The 27521-nt window shown below is 31.1% G+C and overlaps 2 protein-coding genes across 6 annotated transcripts in view; one reads left to right on the top strand and one right to left on the bottom strand.

Annotated features, from left to right (window-relative positions):
• LOC147079327 (coiled-coil domain-containing protein AGAP005037) overlaps positions 1 to 27521 on the top strand; it is a 608924-nt gene that overhangs the window by 360548 nt on the left and 220855 nt on the right. The gene's annotated exons all lie outside the window — the stretch shown is intronic.
• Positions 1 to 27521, bottom strand: part of LOC147079329 (uncharacterized) — a 104963-nt gene that overhangs the window by 37266 nt on the left and 40176 nt on the right. The window contains exons 3-6 of the mRNA XM_085940061.1: positions 25346 to 25605; positions 22094 to 22214; positions 18833 to 18926; positions 13639 to 13738 (exon numbers count right to left, since the gene is read on the bottom strand). Coding sequence (XP_085796187.1) covers positions 13639 to 13738; positions 18833 to 18926; positions 22094 to 22214; positions 25346 to 25605 — 575 coding nt within the window. The remainder of the gene's footprint in view (positions 1 to 13638; positions 13739 to 18832; positions 18927 to 22093; positions 22215 to 25345; positions 25606 to 27521) is intronic.

Here is a 27521-nt window from a genome sequence, read left to right as displayed (position 1 = left end):
TGTAAATGAGGTGATTTGAAAATTTCGGTGAAGTTTCGCTACCTACCTATATTTGATGGCAGAATTATTCTACCTATCTAATTTGATTATCTCCTTTATATGATTCAGTAGCTGAAGTTACACTGCTGAACTTACAAATAAAGTCTAAAGTATTTTCTATTATTAAGTTATAAAATTTGTTGTGCATTAAGATTTAATATCTGTCATTATTTTAGTATTACTTCAGTTCTAGTAATCCTTAATAATAGAGTTAGTTGTGAGTCAACAATATCTACATTCACTTATATTCACCTAATAACAGTCATAACAAATTGCGATATGAGTGGTTAGCAGGGGATTTTTTTTTAAATCAACCTACTAAAGAAAATTATATTCAAATATCATTTAAAGCAACTTTTCCTATGCGACGAAGCGCATAAAAAAATAAACAAACAAACAACTATGGTTGTAAAAAATAAAATTGTAAAAATATAATATATTTGAATAAAAGTATATATTGATTTCCATGGCCCCCACATCCTGAAGCGGGCTCCCAGTCCAGGATCTTTGGCAGGCCTCCTACCTATCACTAAGTCAGTGTGACGCCCTATAATAGCGTTTTTCAAATGGTGTTCGAGGTAAAATTAAGGGTATTCAGTGTATCTACAAACATTAACCAAAAAAATGCAATTAAACAGCCACATATTTTAAAATGTTAATACGCTGGAAGAAAAATAAGCGCTATAAATAAAAATAATAATATTTTTTTACGATTAGAGAAAATTTGTGATGTGCGTTTATCTCACTTATCTGGTCAATTCCCCAGGCTAGAGCCTTGTCAGATCCCCCTTAGTGGGGGCCATGGTGATTTCCAAAGTTCAGTGCAATTTTCATCTGGCAAATCGTCTTAATTCCTTTTCTTAGTGTTATAGTTTATGGCCAATTGTCTTCCACTGAGTAACCATCGATCAACGTATTTTGAAGGACCAAAAAGTGTAAACGGTGGTCCGACGAGTTTGATGAACAAAAGTCCCGAAACAGTTTTGGTCTTCAACGAAGCTCTTATTGGGGTAATAATTAGATTTGCGAAAATTCGCGTTCACATTCACTTGAAGAAATGGTCATAGAATTCAATGCATATGTATATCAAACACGATATTTTTTCAGATACCTTTATCTTTTCATATGAGCTGATACAGGAAAATTAACTTGTACTATGTAAGCGCGAACATTGTTTCGTCTAATTGCTTTTGAAACGTTAAAAATACCATAAAAAAGGTGCCGGAACGCCGTTCCACCGCGTTACATTACAAAAAAGCCCTGAAGGTTAGGATAATTGAATTATTTAAGTATATATTATATGCTTGTCATTCTACTATTATAGTTAGTTAATAATATGAATATCTTGGTAAAACGTTTTTTTAACAGTGATAACTGATAATGTATTATTTCTTATCAGTTGACAATATTCATACTGTTGATTCACAATTTAATTTGAATTTTATAGAAAGATTTCCACAATAATAGACAGTTGATAATATTAAAGTGATCTTATTAATTACAATAGGAGTGAGGTGATACTATTATATATACATATAAAAAAAAATATTTTTAGCACGTTTTTCTTAGCTCGTATTCTTGTGTGTCCGGTGGTTGTTTATCCAGTACAAATCTTGCAATCGATTTTTAACTAACTTCCCGACTAGATAGACATTTGAAACTTTTAGAATATATCAGAACACGTTGCCAATGCATTCTTTTAATACTTTTAGCCATCTTTAAGTAGAATTGAATTCATTTTCAGTTATTCTGTTTTGTAAGAAAAGTTATTTCGGAAGAAATCCGTAATCCAATCCACTGTTATTGGTTGTTATTAAGGGGTGGTCCTAGCAACTAAATTATTAATATATACGTGCGTTACTATGGAAATCAAAAAGACATTTCAGTATTCTATATTTTTTGTTGCAAAATAGCAAAAAAATGATTTGTTGATAATTGCTTTATTTGTCCTAAATTATTAATACATAGAATTGTCAAGTTTATATGATTCAACAGAAAATTTAAAAACGCGGTATATAAAAAGTTCTTTTTATCTTGTAATTATTTTTAATTCAGCTCCTGTAAAGTTTTAAATCGTCACTTACATACGTTCGTTTGCTCTCTTCAATCTGCAGGATCTGTAAATTTTTTTTATTCATATACTAATACTTTATTTTATATGATCCTTACAGAGTTAACATCTACATTTAAAGTTTTTATAAAGTATGTATCACTGTGGATGCCCCAATCGTTTACACTTTACGGGCTCCCAGGCACAAAATATCTCACGGAGTTTTTATTTATGTATGATTTTGTCCCTTTCAAAAGAAAACAACTCGGTTTTAAGAACACTTCCATACATATTTAATGCAAGATATTTCTTTTCGCGCTAACAAATAGAATAACCGTTTTTCCACATGACAAATCGTAATAATTCTCTGCGATATCATATTTTGACAAAACACACTCCATAAAAAATGTACAAGCGTTACGAGCTATACCTATCTTATGAAATGTTTTACGCTATTTCTTTTTTGAAATATCAGTAAACAACTATCACATGAAACCAAATGTAAAAGTAATATGAAATATTATCATATACTATAATGTTATTATATTACATTGTAACGTGCTGTTAGAAATGTCAAAGCAATGTCAATGGGCTTAATATAGAGTATAGAAGACTCATCATTGTATGCGTGTAATTATAGGATAAAAAGCGTTTCTTTACGTATTGAAAACATAAATATAATATATTTTTTGTATATAGTAAATACTAAGGCTTAAGTACTAAGCGCTAGTTTGTGTACTTATATTATGATACCTAGAGACGGTGGCATTATGTATTATGGTGTGAAACATAAAATGATAATCTGTCAATAAAGTATGAGATTAGAGAAAATATTTTGGAGACGGTTAACATTTCATATTAACTAATGCTCATATATTATTCTTTGTATATAATATATTATTCAAATGTGATTGCTTATATTGTAATTATTAATACATAAATGGTGGATAATTTCGTTCTAGTTATTAATCATTAACATTTCGATGTTTAATTTATTATACTTTTCCCACAGTATAGTTATAATTTTAACATAAGACCATTTTTATCCGGACGGATATTTTCAATTGGTAACTTATAACACAATATATATTATAACTTTAACTATTAACTTAACTCACTCACCAAAGATGAACTAATCAAATCAAAAGAATCCATACTTAGAAAGGATAATAAATAACATAGCAACGAGTAGATTTGTTATAGTTTTATAATAATAGTATTATCATTGTTTTATTCTTTATATAATATAAATTTTATAGTTTGAAAAAAAGGCAAATACAGTGCAAATAATAGTTTCATTTAATTTTAAACGTATTGAATAAAATTTAAATTCAAACAATATACCAATTTAAATCGTCCATAAGACACTATGAACGTGGTATGAAATATATAGGTATATTTTGATTGAAGACTGATACACATGTTGAAAATACAAAGCATTAGAGCACAGGTTCCCAACCTTTTTCTGGTGGCGACGTCTTTTCCTAAAAGCCATGTGACCCACGACCCCGATGCAATTGAAAAATGCATTTTTAATAAAGTAATTAAAAAAACATAGAAAATAGTTTTTTTAGTCAAATTTTATTTTAAATTATGTTTAATAATTAATTTAATGCGATGGTTGAAATTGCGTGTTATTAACCAGCCTCAAAATTCGCGGGTGAGTTTTTTTTACGCTACCTCATGTCATTCTCAACATTTAATTTATTTCTTTCTTTCGTTTTTAAGCGAAGAAGAGTTGAAAATCCACTCTCGCAGAGATATTTAGACACAAATGGAACTAAAACTCGAAAGGCAAGCATCGTCACATTTGGATATGAATGATACATACCACACCGGAATTGTTTGAGCAATTTTTCATTAAACAAGTTACGTGCCGAGGAATCACTCCACAAATCCAAGAATTCATCGGGAATGCTGGCTACATCAAGGGAAGCAGAGAATGGATTTCGTGTAAATTTCAGTTCAGTTCAGTTTCTTCTTCTTTCAGCCCAGGGAAGTAATGCTGCAGTTCGTTTTCAAAGGATTCGAGATGCCCAGTAATCTCCTCCTTCAAATTTCCATTTATTTCACCTTCAGATTCATCTACCACATTGCAGAGTTTCTCAAAAATGGCAATGTTTCCAAGATTTATTTTTCTTCGTCATTTTTTCAGCTTGGATAAAAATTCCTCGAGATTGTTGTGAAATGCGATAATATTCGTTTCCTTTCCCTGAAGTTTCAGGTTAAGCCTATTTTGCTATTCTAATATATCTTTTAGATATGCTACTCTTTTCAACCAAGCTTTGTCGTTAAAGTATACAAAAAGGTCATGTTTCCCTTGCACTTCCAGAAACAATTTGATTTCATCTTCAAATTCAAAGACACGATTCACAACATTTCTTAAAAACTATTCAAGTTCATTATAGTGAATATTTTTTTTAGTTGACTGTATAAGTTGGCGACCCCACAGAAAACCCGTCGCGACCGCCTTCGGGGTCGCGACCCATAGGTTGGGAACCCGTGCATTAGAGGAACCATAATATCTGTTAGACAAAATCCTCGGACAAATGGGATTCAAACACACGTTTTTCCCTCGACTGGTGAGTGTACTGACCGTTAAGCTACCCACTATTTCTACTATCGCTACTTCTATTTTTTCGGATTTTATTTTTCTCACAGCCATGTGTCTGAGGGTTTCTAAGTTATTTGTTCTTATAGTGGTTTCAATTGCGACATGAATATTGTGCGAAGTGAAATAATATTTTATTATTCTGACTTACTATTCAATGGTCGCGTATAAAAGTTATCCAGAGCAAGGATTCATAAAACACTTGCTACCCAAAATAATGATTCGGTAAGATGATTTAAAAAATGTATGAGTTATCCACGGTTCACTTCACAGGTTCCATGGTAGTCTTGATAGGCATTGCAATCCCAGGATTTCAGAATTCGTATGTCTCCCGATTGGTGAAAACATTACATTTCGCTTACATATTTTTCCAGTAGTTTTAATGACTTTTTGAGATTTTAATTACTTTCACCTAGTTTAATGTGAATTCTTGGTCGAACGTCACTGTATTAGTTATATTGTTAGTAATGATTAAATGAAATGGCATGGGTACTAGATATTACGTTTTATTTTAATTAAACACTATAACTTTTTTGCTAGTCGAAAAAATCAAGATACTTAAATATTTCACGTTTAGTGATATGTTTTCCATTGTTTAATATATTTTTCCCATTCTGCAATATAATACGCATGTGTCAAGACTCAACAAAGAATATTTTCAAACACAATTTTAAGCTACGATTATCGTAATAATATATTATATCGTAAAATAATCATTTATCCTATATTTTACACAATGAAAACAAATGTTATTTATTAAAACATAATTGAATGTAATTTTCTCATAAAACCCAACAATGAATGGATTTTTAGAAAATGTATACAGATTTATTTAGAGATTAACCTTAGCTTGACTTATTTTCTTCACAAAAACATGTTATATAATATATCGGATGAAAATCATAGTAAAGCTAATTTTGGAATTCCAGCTTTTCAATTCCTCGATTTTGAGGTTAACAAATTTTACTTGATTACTGACTCTATTCTATAAGTTGGTGAGTAGCTTTAACTGAATATTTATGGTCTTATTATCTGCGTTTACCGACTTAAAACTGCACAAACGAGAAATTTTACAGCCATCGTCTCGTTATCAACAGTAGGTGAATTTTAGAACAATAAAAACTTTAACTCGATTCTGACAACACTCAATGCATAGTAGGTACCTAAGTAAATTTTATTATTGTTTACCTACTTACTGGAATTTTTTTTTGTGCTTTGGGTATTTTTATCTTTTATCTTACGGTGATTGTTGATTTTTCAGTTTATTCGAGTTTTAAGACAGATCGCTTCACTGCGTCTATTATAATGTAGGACGTAGTTACTACTTTGTCGAAGCAATACATTTGCGACTGGAATGATTTAAGCCGCCAATAAAAAAATCAAATACGTTGACTTAATATGTCTGTAACTCAGTCTTACGTACGCAATCTCAATAGTAATGTCAAATGTAAAAACAGTAGACACGTAATTATTTATTTAATTAATTAGCGTAATAGGATTAGTTAATGAATCAATTTTTCAATAATTTTGAATATGTATGTGGTAATATTTAATCTGGTGCGTTATCCGAATAAAACAATATAGTTATAAAAACTCGAATTTGCAATATGCATCTTTCTCGTAATGTTGGTAGAGTTAAGTCAATTTTTAACAACATTAAGATGTTTTTCGAAAGAATGAAACTTGTATGGACAGAGGCAGATATATATATATATATATATGCGAGGTCATTTACAACAGCCCGATTGTTCTTGAGGTGCTTTGTCTACTAGTAAATCAATAACAATTCACTAATTAGATTAGATCAGCGATTGATTGAAACATGAAAATATCATCAGGATCTTTTCATAGTAAATAGTGATGTTTCATGATGCTGTGTATCGTGCGATTAACTTATTTGATGTCACCATTAAGGTTGATTTGTTTTTTTTTAACTATGTCATGTCTGTGACGTGTTAAATAGGTTAGATTTATAATTGTATTTATCATTTTACTCTAACATCTACATAAGCATATTCTGTCTTTTCTACTTTCTTGTTATACTGGTTATTATTTTGTAATTAAGTCATTTTTATAATTTTGTATTAATTATGTATTATGGCGCATTGGCCAATCGCTTTAATGCCGTAATAGTCTTTCTAAATAAATAAATATTTTTTAACTTCCATTTGAAAGTAAATTTCATGGAGGTGTCGTTTTTCGTTTATGGATGTGCATGCCTGACGTGTAAAAATGTATTGTCTTTACATGTATTCGTCTAATATTGCCATATAATATGATTTGTCTGTGTAAGTTAAGGGTTCTGCGAGATTTAACAAAATGCATTAAGGATTCTGCCAAATAAAAAATGGGATCAATCGAGTTGAGGATTGAGCGCGTCACATCTGTGCGCTAATAAATACTTTGACTAATTGACAACTTTCATTTTATAATCAATGTCATTAGTTTTATAGGTACATATATCATTCAAATACAAATTTTCACTTTGAAGTGTAATTTAAAAAGTGTCTCGTAAAATGGGGGTTTCGCTGTATAGAAACAAACCTACCACTCAAATAGATACCGCCAATGTAGTAATACGATGTACACAGCTAATTGGAGGGAAACATATCTCCACTGCGTCCTCCAGAATTTCATAATTTATTATAAGGATTGGGTGAGCTGGGTCTGGGGGCTGAGGCCGTGGTGAGTTGTGAGGATGCTTACCGGGTCAAGTAGCATGCTAAAGAGCACATCGCTTGACGTTTGTGAAGTAACGGACGCAACGGTCTTGAAAATATGACGCCACAAGTAGCAATTTCACTCTGCAGGAAAATTTAAATTTCGTTACAAAACGAAATACGAAATAGATTTTTGTGCCCAATCATATTAATGACGAATCTCCTGTATGTACGAGTAGGTATGCACATCATGAAGGCGAATCGGGTCCACATTATATTTATGTACCTATTTAAAGACTGAACTGTTCCGGGTAGCAGACGACACAGATAAGATCGCCTTGATGGTGGCCGACCTTCGCTAGGGGATGGCACAATAAGAAGATTTAAAGACACGGATTCTGTTTTTATGATACTTAATTATAATCATAAGAAATTTCCAAAATGTTTTCTTCCAAGCATAGTATCAATGCAATTCATATTCGCCCAAAAAGCAATTCATCTTTTAAAGCATTTACATAAGTATATTTTTTCGTAGTTTCATTTTCAATCCTTCTATGCTGACAAATATTATAATTTTCATTGTCTCACCAATATAAACTCACTGAACAAAATTAATCAATAAAAATATAAAAGCCATCACCATGGACAAAGGTTTTTAAACAAGGTACTTTATGACGGTCAGGTCATAAACCGACGTATAAACAAGGTATATAAGTATAGGCACGTGATAAACTTTAATGAATATTCTTATCACATAGACGTAACGATTGAAAATAACATATTATTTAACACGACGTGTTGAAGTTCATCTCATATTTTTCCACACTCGATATTCGTAGCCTGTTATTCCACACCCAGAGGGGAAAGCCAGTTCCGGTTATTTTTGTGTCCCATTACCCTACCTACCATATCGTAGGACGGATGTGATGTTTCATGATAACGTGTATCGTGCGGTTGGTGTCCGATCTATTATTATTATAAGGTTGATATTTATTTTTCTGAATGCGTTAAATGGGTTAATTTTATAATTATATTTATTAATTTAAGTTCCTATTTCATAATAACTTACTTTCTCTGTGCTATTATAATATTGTCTTATATATTTTATTGTTAATTTTAGTTTTTATAATTGGTGCAATGGCCAATAACCAATATGTATAGTTTTCATCTAACTAAAACAGTATTATCGATTTTGCTAAGACAAATGATGGAAAGGAAACATTGTTATTTATGGGATTGCGATCTTTAAGAATATTATCTTTGATCCTCCAAGAAGTACATCAGCAAGAATTATACTATGACGAAATTACAACTATTTTATTTGTAAAACTGATAAAATTCTTACGGTAAAACGGGGTGGATAGGAACGTTTTCAGATTTTATATTCTATTTAAACCCTGTACTGGATGACTGAAAAGCCAAGTTTACTTGCCAATAGTTATATTTGCAATTCAGCAGTGTGGTTTAATGAATGGGAAGCTCATTACTCATTCGCCATCAATATTTTCTCTAGTTGAGGTCTGTTCCTATTTAACAGCGAAACGGGGTCAATAGGAACGAGAATGGAACACTGCAAATTTTAACGAAAAAACATGATTAAATCAAGAAACATTTATTCATAAAATAGAAATTGTATTAATTCTCTAATCAGTGGATTAGTTGAAACAAAAGGAGGTACATATTTAATTGCGTTGATTTCACAAATGGCCAAGACACATTAGACAAACTTTCATTACACAATTTGCGAATCTCAACAATCTTTTTCACATCTGGTTAATAACAAACGGTCAAGTTTCCTGTTCTATCGGAGTTTCAATTAGGCAGAAAAAATAAATTAGCTATCAAATAACATACATATTGTAAAACAGTTGCATTTTCGCAATCGTTTCCCCGGAAACTGTTCCTATTCACCACGATATTCCTGTTCACCCCATTTTATGGTTTTTAAAGTTGCTGTATTACAAACTAGACAATAAATAATTGTCATACGCAATTTGTTTTATCTTACCGGACAGAAAATAATATGTTTTAAATTTAAATATTGAAAATTATTAATGACATTCGTTCTGCATTTAAACAAAGAAGATTGTCAGCAGAGTCTTCAACAAATTTAATTATAAAATATTTGATAATTTTTCCTATTTTCACTTTTCAATTTGTTGGATCTTGGGATTGCAATACCGAATAAAAATACCAATACCGGTATTCCAGTATTTACTATTGAATACCGGTATTCGTGAAATATATGGAAAAAAAATATAAAAAATTCTTTAAAATTATGTAAAGGTAAGGTACGGTAGAGATACCGATGTTTACAAATACCTAGTAGTTGATCTATTGGTACTTTCTTCTTCGAATGATCTTTCAACAACTTTATATTATAAAGTTGTTCTTCGACGTGTATATTGTGCCCCACTGATAACTTGCAATTTATTTACTTTTATCCCATAATAAGTAAAACTAAATACAATGTTGCTCACTGTTTCCACAAAATTATACTTTTTCATTATTTTATAAGCTACTCTTTAGTAAATAAACGTAAAAAATTAAGCACAGACAAGTCCATTATAGAGTATAATTATTATTCAATCATGAAATAGGTATTCGCCACTAAGGCTGATAATACAAACTAACGACGTAACCAGACAAAAATAATACAGTCTTCTTAAACCTTCCATGTTAATTAAAACATTTTTCTCTCCACTTTTAATACCGAATATGTCAGTATTGTCTGGTTTTGAAATAGCGGTATTGTAATCCTTAGTTGGATCAATATAAGTCGTAATTACGGTCCATTGTTTTAGGTATCACGTGTACACACACTGGTTATTTCTACTGTGTGTACAAAAAAACGATGGTCCCCTTTCTTTCTTTTTACAATACATTGTGCGTCTGACAGTGTGTTCGGGGTATTCTGTTGAATGGGAACATTCATAAAAATGGGTCACTGGTTTACGAAAGGCGAATAATGTCTGCGATATTATATCATATAACAAAATATAGGTATGTCGTTCCGCGAGAAATATTTTCATTGTCGTGCCCACTCGAGTATTTTGAAGACTTCGATAAAGATGAATGGAAAGAAATCAATGGAGCGTAATATTTGAAGCGCGATTCTAATAGTATTGTCGTCAATTCTATATCTTATTCATTATATAAGTTGTATTTAACTTATGCACATTGTCCAGACGAGGTACGATTCCGTTTTTACCAGTAGGAAAACGGCAAGAGTTTAAATTTCTAATAAATAATCATAAAACACTAGAATTATGTAAAACTGTTTAATTGAATATTTTTATTGTTTCGTATAAGTATATAATTAGAGGTCGTCATCATTGGCTCACCGGTCGAGGGGTTTCTTAGTACATTTTCAACGAGGCATAAATGTGCGCAATTCGCTCTACCATTTCTTTGATGCAGATGACGCAATCGATTCGTTTGAAGATTCAAAAGGGGGCCTAGAAACGGTTCATACACGATACAAGGCTGTGGCGAAGGGTGGATGTAGGCTGTTTAGATCCGACATGAATAGTGCACACTAAACTTTGTCAGTCATGCGTATTTGTTTTCATCGAACTAAGACTGCGATGTGTAAATGTTTTTTAAAAATCTATTAAACTCCAAGCCATTGTAAATAATAGTCAAAAAATATTCGATTATTTATGAAATATCTAAAATTATGCCATTAAACTATAAACACAGAATTTTAAATAATTAATATATAGAAGAATATTTTTTATCGATTATCGTTTGATTTAGGTTGGGAAACTTATCAACACCATCTGTAATATGTTATTTAAATTCAACTTAAACAAAATAAGAATGATTGAAAAAGTGTGCACTATTTTTGTGGGATCGCCCATAGTGGTTTGGAAGGGCGGGGCTTAATTGAATTTTCGGCACCATCTGCAAATGTTTTCCAAGTGCAATGAAAACAAATAAGTTTGACTGACAAAGTTTAGTGCGCACTATTTATGCCGAATCTTAACAGCCTACCTCCACCCATCACTAATCACTATTGATTCAATTTTACCGAGAGCATTACAAAATCCCTGCAACTTTTTTAGATTTTTTCATAGGGTGTCGATTTTTCTTGCAAGTTACTTGCTAGTCCAGTATTTAGTATATAATAATATATTTACTATATCACCTAATTAATATGTGTACGTCCTGAGAAAAAAATACTAACCTAATATAATATAATCATACATTACGCGACAACATGTAAATTTGTATTGCCTTTTCCGAGCCAATCGAGTCGTGTTGCCGATTTCATGCTGTTGCCAACTCTCGTCGGGCTATAACTCGTAAAATATTTAGCCCAAAATAAAAGATTAATTACTTGAAATATCAGTTGCTGAAAACGTTCAAGATTTAAATATTCATATTGTATGAAATACTAATTTCTAACAATCGTATGATCAGTAGAGAACCTTTATGCTTTGGATGGGATGTTTTCAACTGATTTGAATGTATCCATTTCGTGGCATAGTAATTTTCTCTGTGGGTTTCTATAAATAATTCCGAAGCACACACAAATGGTAATTCTCCGTGGACCCTAAACGATATGTTAACTTAGGTACAATTTATATTATTATAAATTTTATTGAAGGTATGATTTATTATTATTACTACAAATAGATTAATTTTCTAAATTTAACTCTTTACCATATTTACATCTTACATCCCTGTCAACATTCTATTAACATATAGATTTATACACATACGTAAATTAGATAATTGTATTACATATTAAACGATAACAATTATTGTATACAGTGAAACGCAAGATTATTTAATATTATTTGATAATGGCTTGTATCGATTTTTGCAATCACCTTTGATTGAAAGGCAACAGCTTTTCTTTAGTAACGCATAGACATTACATCAATATTTATATTTGCGTATAGTTTCTGCAGTCCCGTTTTATTTTAGCACATTTAATTCCCAGTTTTTACGTTTTTATTGAAACATTCAAAATACAATTAAAATTAAAAATAAATCTTGACATATTCATGCATTCCAGACGCGTGTATGCGTTTCTATTTATGTATGCGATCGTATAATTTTATTGTAGTTTACATAATGTCTCACCAAAGAAACACATTGTTAGTAGAAGAGAAAAGGAACATTCTCGAAAAAAGAAGGATATGTTGATATAATATGCTCCAAAACAATTTGTATATTTTTTTAATAAAAATATTAATATATTTTCATAAAAAAAATTAATATCCCCACTTTACGTTTGCCCTGTATAAACCCCTCTATTTACATTTTAAAAACTAGCCAATTCCATCTGCAATTTCTATTCTTAATTCAATAAAAAACAATAAATATGACTGACAAAGTGTAGTGTGCTCTATTTATGTCAAACCTCCAGACTCAATCCTTCGCAATTGTAGGTAGTAGAAATTGTGATAATATTATATGGGTTAGAGGAGAGCATACCCAATAATAATATACAGTATTCACACACTGATAAATGCTTTAAAGTAATCGTCACGTTGAATTTTACTATTTTGAAATGATTTTACAATCACTTTAACTCAATGGTGACTTCTTTCTTGAACATACTTATACATTAGCATTAGATGATAATGGAGCATAATTATTTTATGTATCTTATAGATTATAGAGGTTTATTAACAGTCCTTTAAAATAGGATTTTCTATTAACCGTACCCGTAAGGCCCGTTTCAGACGTGGTACCGGTGTCGCGCTCGTATATAATAAGGACGCTTTTGTATTCGAAAGAATAGGCCTTTGTATTATGTTTATGAACGCCCCAGAGATAATGAGTCAACGCGTGTCCGGTACACGCTTTCGTCGGCCGCTACATTCTCAAGCCGCCGATACACTTGTTTTTATTACCGCAGCCAGTTAAATGTTCTAATTTATAACGCGAAATTATGCGTTGACTCATTAGCTCTAGGGCGTTCATAAACATAATACAAAGGCCCGTTTATTCGAATACAAAGGCCTCCTATATTATATCGAGCGCGACACCGGTGTCCTATCTGAAACGGGCCTAACATAATATTATGTTCGTTAGTGATCCATGTAAATACTGTCGAACGAATAACGCAAACGACAACACTCCTGATAAATGTACTGATCTATCGGAAGAAAATCAGAAATTTAATAAACATACTTAAAGTTTTTCGCATGCTAGATTTTTATTTATAGATATCGTATACACAAATATAAAAGTATATAAAAACTGCTATTGTAGTATATATATATATTTATATAATATTAAAATTTTTATATCTGTCTTACCTTTCGGAGCCTCCTTTCCTTCCTGGAAGCCTCCCCCGACCTGACCCTGCTCCTGTCCAGCGATGGCTACTCCACCTCCTTTGATCACGTGACCCACCAGCTGTTGAAAAATAAACTCGCATGGATAAGCTGCATTTGACAGGCCAAATAGGTTTTTTTCATTTTCGGCAGAGATATTATTATGTAAAAAATCGACTTTAAAATATAATAATTCAGAAGTGGTCACTTCGAGTATACGTCCTATAGTAGTTATACATTTTTACCACGTTTTTATTAGCTAGTATTCTTGTTTGTCCAAAATTTTTAACTAACTTCCCGACTAGCTAGACATTTGAAACTTTTAGAATATATTAGAACACGACGACAATGCATTGTTTTAATACTTTTGGCCATCTTTAAGCAGAATTGAATTCATTTTCAGTTAATTCTGTTTTGTATGTTTCGGAAAAAATTCGTTAAAAGTAATATTTACTACTCACTATTATTGGTTGCTAAGTGGGTCCTAGCAACTAAATTATTAATATATACGTGCGTTACTATGGAAATCAATATAAAATGTCAAAATGACATTTCAGTATTCTATAATATTTATTCTGTATTTCTATCGTAAGTACAATAAAAAGTTTTTATTAATACATATAATTAAGTATCAAGTTTATATGATTCAACAGAAAATTTAAAAACTTGGTATATAAAAAGTTCTTTTTATCTTGTAATTATTGGATGGATGGATGTAATTTTTTAGACCATGTTCATTTTATATTATTACTGTAAATATCATATCTAGCGGATGCTAACCAAGGTATTTGGAAGTTGATCCTTAGACTACTCTCAGCAAAACTTTGAAGGGAGCCTAGTATTTGTTACGCCACGATATACGCCTGTATATTAGGTGTGAAGACGTGGTGGGTGGTGGAAGGATAAGCAGGTGTAAATAAAGGAACATATTATTATTATTGCAACATAACATTGTTGTGAGGTGAAATGTTCAGGAATATTGCAATTTACAAGTAAAATCTGATCTACGTGGTTGCGGTTTAAATAATAAATGTACAATAATGGGCCACTGCGAAGTTTCTGTAAATTCTACATAAAATAATGATATTATTGCCTAGTTTTGTACGGATTTGCACTACACCGTTTACGAAAATATTTATTGTTGACCCAGGGTTTCAATATTTCATTTCAATGTATTCTCTTAATTTCAGTTATTGATAATTTTGTTAAACAGTACCTAACAGAAAATATTACAATTTAAATGTTACCATTTTATTTTAAAAATACCTACGCACTCTTATAATTAACATTCGACACAATTTATACATAATATATTGTCACCTCAATACTAAAACTGGATAACTTCGACTTTAATATGGTCGGTATGTCGATTTAAAATCTTATGCCATTATACATATAACTGGATTTAATGTCATTGGGATTAAATAAATTATATCACTTGAGTATAGTTATATTATACATTTTAAAATACAATAGATTTCTAGTTATAGATTTTTTTTTAAATTAACGGTTCCCACTGAATTATCTATATGCGTAATCTATCAATACTATAAATTTATTTCTGCGAAATTTTTTAATTAGTATGTTCGTTTACTATAATTGTATGCAATATACGCTAATTACACGCCTACGATGGCCGCGTGGCTTAAGCGTCGGTCTATGGCGTAGTGGGGCCCAGGTTCGAATCCTGGGTCTGGCAAATATACATATTGCTTTTCAATTTGTGTTTGAGTCAAGAGTATGGACTTAATAGATTGAGCAAGTGGCTGACATCCATTTCTCGTAAAAACAAAATCTGTACCATACGATTTGATTATATATGATTTTATTAGGATCAGACATAATTTTAAAGGATTCAATACGGTGTACCTACTGTAATTTTTTTCTTAAAAAATTCATAATTTTTACACCTTTGTACCATCATTAGTATAGATTCTATACTATAGAAAAAGTTGACAGGTCAGGTGATCGCATTATGCAAAGAAGGAAATAGCGTATTAGATCGGGCAATATTGTCAAACACAGAATCCTACTACAAGTTGTATTGGGATGACGATATGTATTTATAATATTATTATATAGGTACATGATTATCATTGTACGGAAATTGCTCGTAGGTATAATATATGAAGATGACATGATTTATTTGTTGCTTTTATGCATTTACTAACTAATAAACACGTATTTTAATAATATTTCTTTAAAAAATTAAACCTTTAAAGTTTTAACGATATAAGTACTTACTCACCTAATAATGAAAGTAGCGTTGTTTACATTCATTGAATGTGTATCAAGCATCCGATTTACTTCGCAGTCCCCACTTCTATCTTGTCGATAATACATTAAATATTCGATGCGAAACCCGCAAATAATTAATACATACAAATAACATGTCATGTCGAAATAAAAGACATGCTACTATGGTATTCATATTTTGATCGTATTTTTACAGAACCTTCGAAGCATAGGGCCTAATAACATGATAACAATTTTACCCTTACTATCGCTTTATCATATTTTAATATAAAGTCTGCGGATTGTCAACTACCTTACTGCAGTTTCAGAATAAATTTCATATAAAGTTACACGAGCAGTTTAAATTGTTCGCCTTTGATACACACCCGCACATATTGTTTGCGTGAGATTACGTCTGAGTGCTTTGCGCCGTTGTTTTAAAACTCACGTAAAGGAGGATAGTGGAATTTCAAACCGTATAACACTTATCCGATAACTTCAATCACGCACAGTGTGCCTTTACATCGAGTTGCTGTGTTGATTTAACGTAAGTACCGCGTAATTTATCATTTGAAATAAATATGGTGGCGCTTTTGCAGTGGACTGTAATTTTAAGATGCTTGTAGATTACGGATCTAGGAGAGGGGTTTACACATGATGCCAGATATTGTCCTTTTATGTTGTTATGTTGTTATGAATGTTATTCAGTCACGGTCGAATGATGAACCGTAATTGCTGGTTGCCTGTTCTTGTGACAATAATAAATAAAGATGTGAGGGTGGAGAAATAAAGAATAACGGCCAATATAATTGGCCCAACCAAAATATATGTATCAAATATTAGAAAAAAATAAAATATATAAACTTTGGCATTCAAAATATTAAGTACCTATAAGTGTAAGTAACTTACACCTAATGATATTTATTTATTAATAATAATGGAAGATTATTCATGGAATGTACACAACTTGGAACAGTTTCATATAAAAAAAATCATTGAATAATATTCTGACGAGTGGCATTCGAACTCACTTATCACAATTATCGCAATCCGGACTAGTGCTTTTCCATCTATTTTAAAATTGTATCGCGGGTAGATATACCTACTTTAAATTAAACTAATTAAAACGTACCGTGTTAAATTACGATTAAATTACAATAAAAACAAATACGAATGACTGACAAAATTCCTCCAACTCCGCCACTGGGTATTAAAGATACTAGCAGTTGGCGGCCGGATTTCTCCAAATTTTCATTTTAACTTATTTGCACTTGCTAATAATATATATATATATATAATAATATGATAATTTATTTATTTTATTCAAATAATAATTCACAAGATGTATATCTTTCTTTAGGTATGTACTATTATTAGTACCTAGTTTCAAAAACCAAATAGCCAGTAACCAGCATTCAGTAGAATGCCTATTAGTAAATTTTGACGTAATTATATACGATACAGATGGCTAAATTGGTAAAGCACACTGACCGGAGTCCGATGGACGACAGTTCGAGTCTCGCCCGGCTACATATTATTTTCAAGATTTGTTCTAAAAGGTTTGTTTCTGAGGTGTTTTCGAATAATGAATGACAATATCGTTGGTCTTCTTGCAAATCTTATAAATGAATATAAATTAAAGTGATATATTATAATATTGTTTCCTGTATATAATAAGTTTTTTTAATTTTCTGTTAGATATTGCTAGTTTCACATGTTTGTTGTTACTTACAGATATATGGATGAATCGAACTGCACTATTCTGAGCAATTATTTCATTGTATTCTTGAATTAAATTATTTTTTTACAAATCAATGTAATCATTAAATAATAGTCGTAGAGTCTTCGTCACTGCTTAATACCATTATGTAATCGTATAGCAGTGGCGAGGGGTGAAGGTAGGCTATTAAGATTCGATATCAATATTGCACAGTCAACTTTGTCAGTCATACTTATTTGGTTTCATTGAACTAAGAATACAATTTGCAGATGGTGCTGGTTAATTTATTAAATTCAATTAAACCCTGCCTTAACCAATCCATAATAGTTTAGGTATGCCAAGGGTGATTCGAAAATAAATACTGCTCATACTTATTTGTTTTCATTGAATTAAAAAAAACTATATTACAGATGTTGTTGGTTTGTTTTTAACATTTACTAAGCCCTGCCTAAACCAAGCTATATATTCCATTAAAATTTTTCTTTTATCTATAAAATATCTAAAATGATGTATGGTTTAATGGGAAAATTTTAGATATATTATAGATAAACGAGTATTTTTTTTACTATTATCTACTATGGCTTAGATAAGCAAGGATTAATTGGATTTAAAAAAATAACAAGCACTATCTACACATTGTAGTATCAGTTCAATGAAAACAGATACGTTTTAGTGACAAAGTTTAGTGTGCACTGTTTATGTTGGATCTTAAAGCCTACATCCACCATCCACCCTTCGCCACTGTCGTATAGTAATAACGTAACGACAAACTTGCAGCATATTTTATAACTATGGTAAGTAAGCTCACAGAGTAACAATATTGTAGCATTTTTTATACAGAGTTTATGTACAAAACCTCAATACTGTATGTAGGAAACAGAAAATACTAAATATGTATATTATAATTATTTTTTGTAAGTTTATCCAAAAGAATAGTACAGCTACAATAAAGTATACTAAATACGTGTGACTAGTGTTGAGTATTGATATGAGTAAATTGAAAGAAAGTTTCGTGTGAAAGAAATAAATAAAATAAGAATGTTTACAGAGATTTTCGATACACAAAAAGTAATACGCTATCCGGGATCACGGACATTAACATATGACCAGGATTTTCTGGGACACTGTATACATTATAGAATAAACCTGGCATCAAAACTGGATGATGGGTTAGGGATATGGGTATTTCATATATTATTGTACGTCGCTTTTTATACTGACCCTATTATGGAAGCCTCTGCCTACGCGCTCGCCGTTCACCCAAATCTGCCATTCGCCGGTGCGCCCGTTCCACGACTGACAAGAGTGGTACCATCTGTTGGACAAAACCAAGAATACCCCCGTAAATAAAAGCCTCTTATAATACGCGCGGGAAGGTTTTTAGGTTTTTTTTTTACTTGTGAAAGCTCTCCCTTTTATATCATCGGAAAAGCACTACTTTCATTCAATAGATTGAGATATCTACTGTGTAATGCTTAGCTGAATTTTAAACATCCCTATCACTATCCGCTTTTTTACATTTAAGTCACATATATGAGCTGAACTTGGTAATAAATATTATTTTCTATAGCGAGATTTTTTAAGTATTACGGATTACCGCTACTTTTTAGACACTTCAAAAAAGTTATATACTCACAAAAAAGTGTCACCACTTAAAAACAAATACAATGACACTTGAAAACATACCACATTATTCACATTATAATCGCAGAATGTTTGGCTACTTAATATTAGTAAGTATGTAAAATTATACACACCATAAAATAAAAAAAAATAATTAAATGAGATGTGTGTTATTTTCATGAACAAACATATTTTGTCTTTAAAACACATTTGGGTATTTCCCGAGAAAATCTCAATCTCGAGATTCGGGATTTCCCGAAATGGTGAAATTTTGAATTCTCAAGATTCGGGATTTCCAGAAAATAATTCTCGAGATATCGGGAAATTTAAAAAAAACCTGTAAAAATTCCTAAATCATTGTAAAAACAGACAATTTACAAAAAATATGATTTGAAAAACAAATTGAAGTAGGAAAACCAAAATAATTCATGACATTACTTATTAAAATATAATTTAAAAAAAACACAGACTGTCAATCGCTGCGCCTGACCATCGCGTACGTTTTTGAGACACAAAATTCGCTGATGTTGAAAAATTGCGCTCATTGTGAGTCGAAGTTGGCTTAAAATTATGGTCAAATGCCCCGATCAATCTTTGAAAGTTTTATGTTTTCTGTCTACTTTTTTCATATTTCAATTAATCTTTGATAATAAAGAAATCCAGAATCTCGAGATCCGGGATTTCCTGAAATATTAAAAATGTCAATTCTCGAGATTCAGGAATGACAGTCTCGAAAATTTCTCGAGAATTCCCGTCGGGAAATTCACTAAACCCACCTAGACATGAGGAGTATCGATGTGTATGATTTGCCCACTTTACGCATATTTAGCTCTCCCTACCGTCTTTCAACGTCCTTTACTTGAAAACACCCACTCTAGAAAATGTTGATCTATCTAAACCTAAAGGGTGATATTTGATATAGGTGTTTGCTAATTATTAACCCATTGAATACTTCAAGAAGGGTGCCACTATTATAGTGAATAATGATTAAGAAAAGTGATTTCATTGTTATTGTGTGAACAATGTACTCCAAGTATTTATATAGAAAAAAATATTACACTCCGTTTAGTCCAAGTCAATGGTGAACTTAATACCTGTCTAGTATCAAGGCTTACAATGGATTATTATTTATCTCTTTGACTAAAAATATCACCGATCTCTCGCCGGACATAATAACCATTATACTGAATACACTTCATGCTAAAAATACTCTATTATTCACATTGACTGTCTAAATATTATAATAGTTTTGTATGGAATAAGTAATAAGTACGTTGTCATTTTGAATGCTTACTAGAGATAATCCTAATAATATATAAGAATGTCTCCCACTCATGAATAATTCAATGATTTTTCTGTATTTAACAACGTATTATCAGTTTTATTACTATATTGGCACGTCGTGTTACCTAATGTACTTAAAAGTTTCAATTTCTAATGTAATTTAACGTTTCAATATACGGACATTCCGATTACGTAATATATTTTAATATACATACAACAAGATTTTCCAATGCCTGCGTAAATTCTTTACTTAGGAATGATACATTTTCATGAGCTTTTACTATGTCAATACCTAAGTACATACACGTCATTATGTAGTTAGTTAGCTATATTCTGTGTCAGTAGTACGTTTATCATTGGCGACTGTTCCACAAGATAACGAAAAGCGAAATTTGGGTCGCAAAAAAAGAATCGAATAAATGGAAAAAAAGTACGACCCTTCAATCGATTAGAATTGTTTATTTATTATGTTGAACGATTTATTCATAACAATTATTCATCAGGAAATTTAGTGAATGTTTTAAAAATGTATATTTTTAAGTGTTTGTTGAAAATATAAACATGTATATACACAGGTATACCTATCACATATATATATATATTTTACTGTAAAATGATTTTATCAATACATTTCACGTTTATTGGGGAAAAGGCTTTAATTCATATGACCCAAATGCGTGACCACATACTTGTTTTAGCGTTTTAAACTATTCTCCCGTTCCCTTTCATCCATTGTGATGAACTTAAAATGTGAAAGCTTTTTAATGGAACAAGCTATTTTCGTACCCATTGGTTGATTTTCCAACATCAAACTCCTGTGGCTTTCTGGGTAAATTTAAGCGGAATTATAATACTTCCATAGTGAATACATGTATAATAATAAGGTTAGTATAAATTGCTTGTTACAAGTAAACGATTCGCGCAAAATATTGATTATCAATATGCAATCATATTGTAGTATTTATTGTATACATCCGAACAGCAATTTGACGGAGGAATGCTTAGAAAGTTGAAACAGTGTGGATATAAAACAGAGTATATATTGTTATTTTAATCAAATAAATATCAATATTTGTTTATATGCATAAGTATCAAATTACTAATATATAAAAAGTAAAGCAACTCATCAATAAGATTGTTCTAATGAGGGTATACAGCATATACGTCTTGAGTATGTAAGCAAAAATAAAAAAATCATAAATCACTTATTTCAGTTTGCGAAAAAATACATCATATTGCTGACTCATACAAAAATTTTAATGATGTACACACATATATAATTCACAATGCTTTATATTATTTATTATAATAATAAGTCATTATAATATGTCAAAAGCACTGTTTTGAAAAGTGGCTTATCAATTATTATTCGCATCGGTTTGTGATTTTAAAACGCAGCAATTAGAACGTATTTGCAACTTTACAATCGCACGCAACAAAAGCAATATTTATTTTGTCACTCTTTTCATAATCTATATATTTGTTAGTATAGTTATAGTACGTCTATTTATTAATTTTTTGTCAATAAATAAAGCATGTTCAAATAATGTTCGATCGCGCTTTTTTGTACGTTACCTATTTAATCTGAGGGGGTAGTTTAGACGATAAAATGTATGTCCCGCTACCGCGAGGCTGTAGTAGCTCGCCCTGTCCGTGTTGGAAACCCACGATGTGATTGCTTTGGGGTGGTTGCCAACTGAAAGAGAACAGGGTATGCAGGAAAATGTGAATAGCACGACACAATGTGATAGGCGACAGTATACTACCTATGACATGTATGTTTATGTTCTTACTATAGTAGACCCAATCAATGATCAGGTACCTATTTTGTAGGGAGTAAATCATTAGTCGGATTATTCTGATGATGAACATTTATAACATCAAAAAATACTATCAGATTTTCTAACATGATTTTGTAAAATTTAAAGAAGTATATCATGGTGGTATTATAATTAAATATGGTTAAAATGAGGCATTTAGTTTATTTTTTTTCATTAATATAATACTTAATTTAAAATGATACTGTTTTGTCATAATATTATATTGAACGTGGGGCATATTACTTTATTTATCTGATTTGTGTGATTACTGATTAGTGATTACGTATCTGATTGTATTCAATAGAAATTATGAGGTTTTTATGGAGCCGCTAAGTCAATATAGCTTATAATAATTATTATAACTACCACCAACATTAAAAAAATATGGGTACATAATCTGTGAGGAGAAATACAATTAACTCAAAATTCAGGGGAAAGTATAGAGCAGCCCGTCGTAAGATAGAAATATATTTTTGTTAGTTATTAAATTGGCGTGTACAATACTTCTTACATAAAGCAAATATAATAGTATTAAAAAAATAACACATGTTTTAAGAATAAAGCCTTTAGTTAATTCTACGATATTTAAGATATTCATGTTGACAGCGATTTCGGATTACCAATCCATCTTCAAAATGAATTTTAAAAAATCAGTATGAAGTCGTGATAGATAGATAGTGAGTTTTGTTTCATCCACACACTGCGTAAATTTTAATTTTATTATTATTTATTTCGCTAGATAAATTTACATATACGCATTTGAAATATCTTTACTTAGGTACTAATACAGTTTTTGGATAGGATATTAAATACGTTTATATCTACATTAATTAGGTCGTCTTTGCAGTTTTTCAATGTATTTATTTATCTCACTTGTATTGCGTCGACGATCCTTGCCATATAGGTAAGGTATATGACGAAGAGTTCGATACATAATGTAATTGCCTCTGTAAGGAGTTTAGCTATTTGTTAATGTATCGTATCTGTTTTCCAGGAATGCATTAGCTCCTTATACGAAGTTATAAAACTACTGCCTGCTTCTCCCAGATAATCTGTTGACCACGTTCCACGCTGCAGCAAATACACAACTTCTCTTAAATGGATTGAAAAACAGTGTTTCAGAAGATTTCCATGTTTCAGTTTTCCGAATTCATTTAAATCAGTGATGAATGTAATCTGTTTTGATGTAGTATAACTTCTTATTGAATAATAGAGAGACGTGCGTTGAATGTTTTGTATTCACAGATAATATTGTGTTGAATCGTGGATTTTGCAATTATTAACGGACGTAGATAAGTATGTAGTAAGTGTGCATTGTTTGTCACCATCTGTTCGTTTTCCTCGCTGTTGAAATTATTCTGGATATTGAGCAAAAATTTTCAACGGCTTGTGTTATTCATTTAATAACAATTTAGAAACGACATCAGATAGGCTGAAATCTGTTGATAGTCTTGCAAGTATTGCGAATATTAATATTATTATTTATGTGCATTTTTATTATTCATTCTGCAACACTTGTAATGTTTATTCTTCCACTTCATTGCGTCATCGTTTTGCTGCAAAAATACTTCTCAGAAAATGTTGCATTGTTGCAATTATTAGTATCCGTTATTGTCATCGAAAATTGTAATATTATGTAGACGTAGACGGTAAATAGAATATCTTCAATCAACACGGAACGATTGTAGCAAATAATACCCGGTGTTTTATTCACATTGTATACTATAATATCGTAACTTTACATAATTAGATTCGTGTACTGAATTCAAAGCGTCGTGGCTTATTATTCCTTTACTCTGTAAGGCGATAGATTAAAAATATTATAATGTGTAACTAAAACTTTCATATTATAGTACCTAAGTATACAAGATAGTATTTTCGACTTGTTTTATTGGCGATACCTTACGTAGATTATACACGGTTTACTATGCTTAGGCAAGATCGAAGTCTTCACTACATGAATGGAGAGAAAACCTTTTATTCTTTAGCGTTTGATCGAAAAATTTCGACACAATGTTTCATCATTACTGCAGCTGAGTTCTAACAGCATTCAATGTTATTTTCAACCATCTAACTCTTCATTTGTATTAAATTGGTAGTTGGAGAGTCCGAACGTACTTTTCCAGTTCGTCCACTCCTCGGAGTAGTGGTCTCACAAGCTCTTGGTCGTTCCACGCTTCAACGAAACGATGTGTTATTTTTTTTTACGTATTCCATCTTTATCAAGTCTGAATCTTTATAAAATTTAGAACAGTTAACCAGTAAATTCAGTAAATCCATTATAATATAAACCATTTTCTTTTTTTTCAAAAATCTTTCTCGAGTATCTACACTCACACTCACACTTCCAAAAATCTATACTACTAATACTAATTTGACAAACTTCACAATAATGCCAATTTTATTTAGTAAAGTAAATTAATGATATTATACTTAATATAAATTATTGAAGTTATACTTCTTTAGGCGCGTTTGGAAAATCAGATCAGAGTGTATTTTTGGCGTGTGACATGTAACACATAATTTATTTTTTCACACAAAAATAAACGCACTCGATTGGATTCGAACCACCGATTGTTCGGTTATCAGCCGAACGCACTACATTTACGCTACAGTATGCTACTGCAATCGTGACGATTATACAGTATAATATTATAGTTTAGAATTGTTCCGTTGACTAGGCAGCGAATTTATTATTGTCGGCCATTTGCTATTCCTTACGTAAACAAATTATTAAACGTCATAGTGGCAGTTGTTACGTTAAAAATAAAAACATCGATAAATAATTATATAATTTAGTAAGATAAGTTAAAGTGTATAAAAATAAACCAACGGCGTTCCAATAAGCGGTCCTTTTTCTTGAGTGTGTAATTTAACAAGATAATTAAGAGCTAGTCAAAGAATCTAGTTTATTACAAGTTTCGTTTTTGTTTTGTTACGCCAAAGAAGTATAACTTATAACGCGCGTACATAAGTGCACACACCGATTTTTTGTATTTATTCTTACCTGCATACGAGAAAAGTGGATGGTCGTTCGAGTGATTGTGAAACTTGGTCCATGTGCAAAGAGTAAACTCTTTAAGATCGGGAATATTTTCCTTGAACTGCACGTATTGAAAGTACAACTCTTGATTGAAGCCGACTTTGTAAAGTGCGCATCCGTCCTCCGAGTTTTGGCCGCCCAGCAGCGGACCGACATCATGAGGCGACGAAAGGTGGCCACTCAGTGAGGGGTCGAACTGGCCGAAGTGACTTGAACCACTGAATCTGTAGTATACAATACATTTATAGATTATTGATAATATATTTGGCCGTGGAGATAAATGTAGTAATTGGTTTCTTAAGAGATTATTTGGCGGTCGTTTTATACAGAAACAGCACACCTACATCTTGTCGCAATATTAATACACCTCTTCATATTTCTAATTAATCCCACACATCCTGACTGACATCCTGATATGAGGGTTCCGAGAATGTTCTTACTATTATTAAATAATTAATTTTATTAATACTATTTGATATGATGGTATAATTTATTACTTACAACAATAATATATTTCAAATAGCTTAAAGATAATCTATTTTAACCAAATACATTTTAATGTGTTTTAATTAGGTAAGCAATTCGAGTCTAAAACAATAAAAACCATAATAAATCAAAGTTAGACTAACAATAAATATACACCTATTATATAACAATAATACTATCGACCGATTGTACTTGATGGAATTTGAATTTCACTTCTAATAGAAATCGGAGCTAATGATTCGACGCATAATATATTAATAAATTAGAACATTAAACTGGCTGCGGTAATAAAAACACGTGTATTGGCGGCTTGAGAATGTAGCGGCCGACGGAAAAGTGTACCGGACACGCGTTGACTCATTAGCTCTGAGGCGTTCATAAACATAATACAAAGGCCCCTTTATTCGAATACAAAGGCCTCCTTGTATATATGAGCGCTACACCGGTGTCCCGTCTCAAACGGCCCTAAGATTCGTAACTAATTTATATATATATTTTTTTTTTAAATAAATTTAAAATAAATAAATAAATTTTAACGGTTTCGTTCGAATGTATATATATATATATATATATAACATTTAAATAATAATTCGTGGTTTTACTCTTTCACCGTTTTTCAAATAGAAGAAATGTATTTTGTTTGTTATAAAAAAATACTTTACATGAAATTGAATTTATTTTTGTGAAATAAAATACGATTATTCAGTACTCTGTATTTAATTCCACGCGTCGTAATCCCGTCTCTAAAGTCGCTTACTAGTACTTATCATTACACTCCTCCGTAAATAAATTTGCCAGCGTCTGTTGGATGAGATTGAAAACGGCTGAACGCTGATAATTGCTTCAAATGGAACGTTCCCTAATGTAATGTGTACATTGTTTGGCCGGATTTCATGTTATCCGGATTACTTATATTATTGTTTAGTCCGGATAACAGAATTTGTACGCAATTATAATATAAATTGGGCAATCACTCATCCTGACATCAATCATTATTGACATTCCACAATAAACGCTCCATTGCAGATAATCAAAATTATTCCTAGAGTAAAAAGAACCATGCGATATTATTTTTTTTTCCATTATCACCAATTTACCACGTTTTTCTTAGCTTATATTTTTGTTTGTCCGGTGGTTGTTTATCCAGTACAAATCTTGCAATCGATTTTTTACTAATTTCCCGACTAGCTAGACATTTGAAACTTTTAGAATATATCAGAACACGATGCCAATGCATTCTTTTAATACTTTTAGCTATCTTTAAGTAGAATTGAATTCATTTTCAGTTAATTCTGTTTTGTATGAAAAGTTATTTCGGAAGAAATCCGTAATCCAATCCACTATTATTGGTTGCTAAGGTTGTGGTCCTAGCAACTAAATTATTAATATATACGTGTGTTACTATGGAAATCAAAATGACATTTCAGTATTCTATATGTGTTTGTTTGTTGCAAAATAGCAAAAAAATGATTTGTTGACAATTCCCTTATTTGTCCTAAATTATTAATACATAGAATTGTCAAGTTTATATGATTCAACAGAAAATTTAAAAAACGTGGTATACAAAAAGTTCTTTTTATCTTGTAATTATTTTCATTATTGATAAAATAATGGACAGATTAAGGCCCGTTTCAAACGGGACACCGTTGCCTTA

This window comes from Rhyacophila brunnea, unplaced genomic scaffold, assembly GCF_057557595.1.
Source record: "Rhyacophila brunnea isolate RB1 unplaced genomic scaffold, BYU_Rbru_1.0 scaffold_1, whole genome shotgun sequence".
Lineage (NCBI taxonomy): Eukaryota > Metazoa > Arthropoda > Insecta > Trichoptera > Rhyacophilidae > Rhyacophila > Rhyacophila brunnea.
Note: the sequence above shows the minus strand (reverse complement) of the source record. Positions and strands in the feature narration are given on the sequence as shown.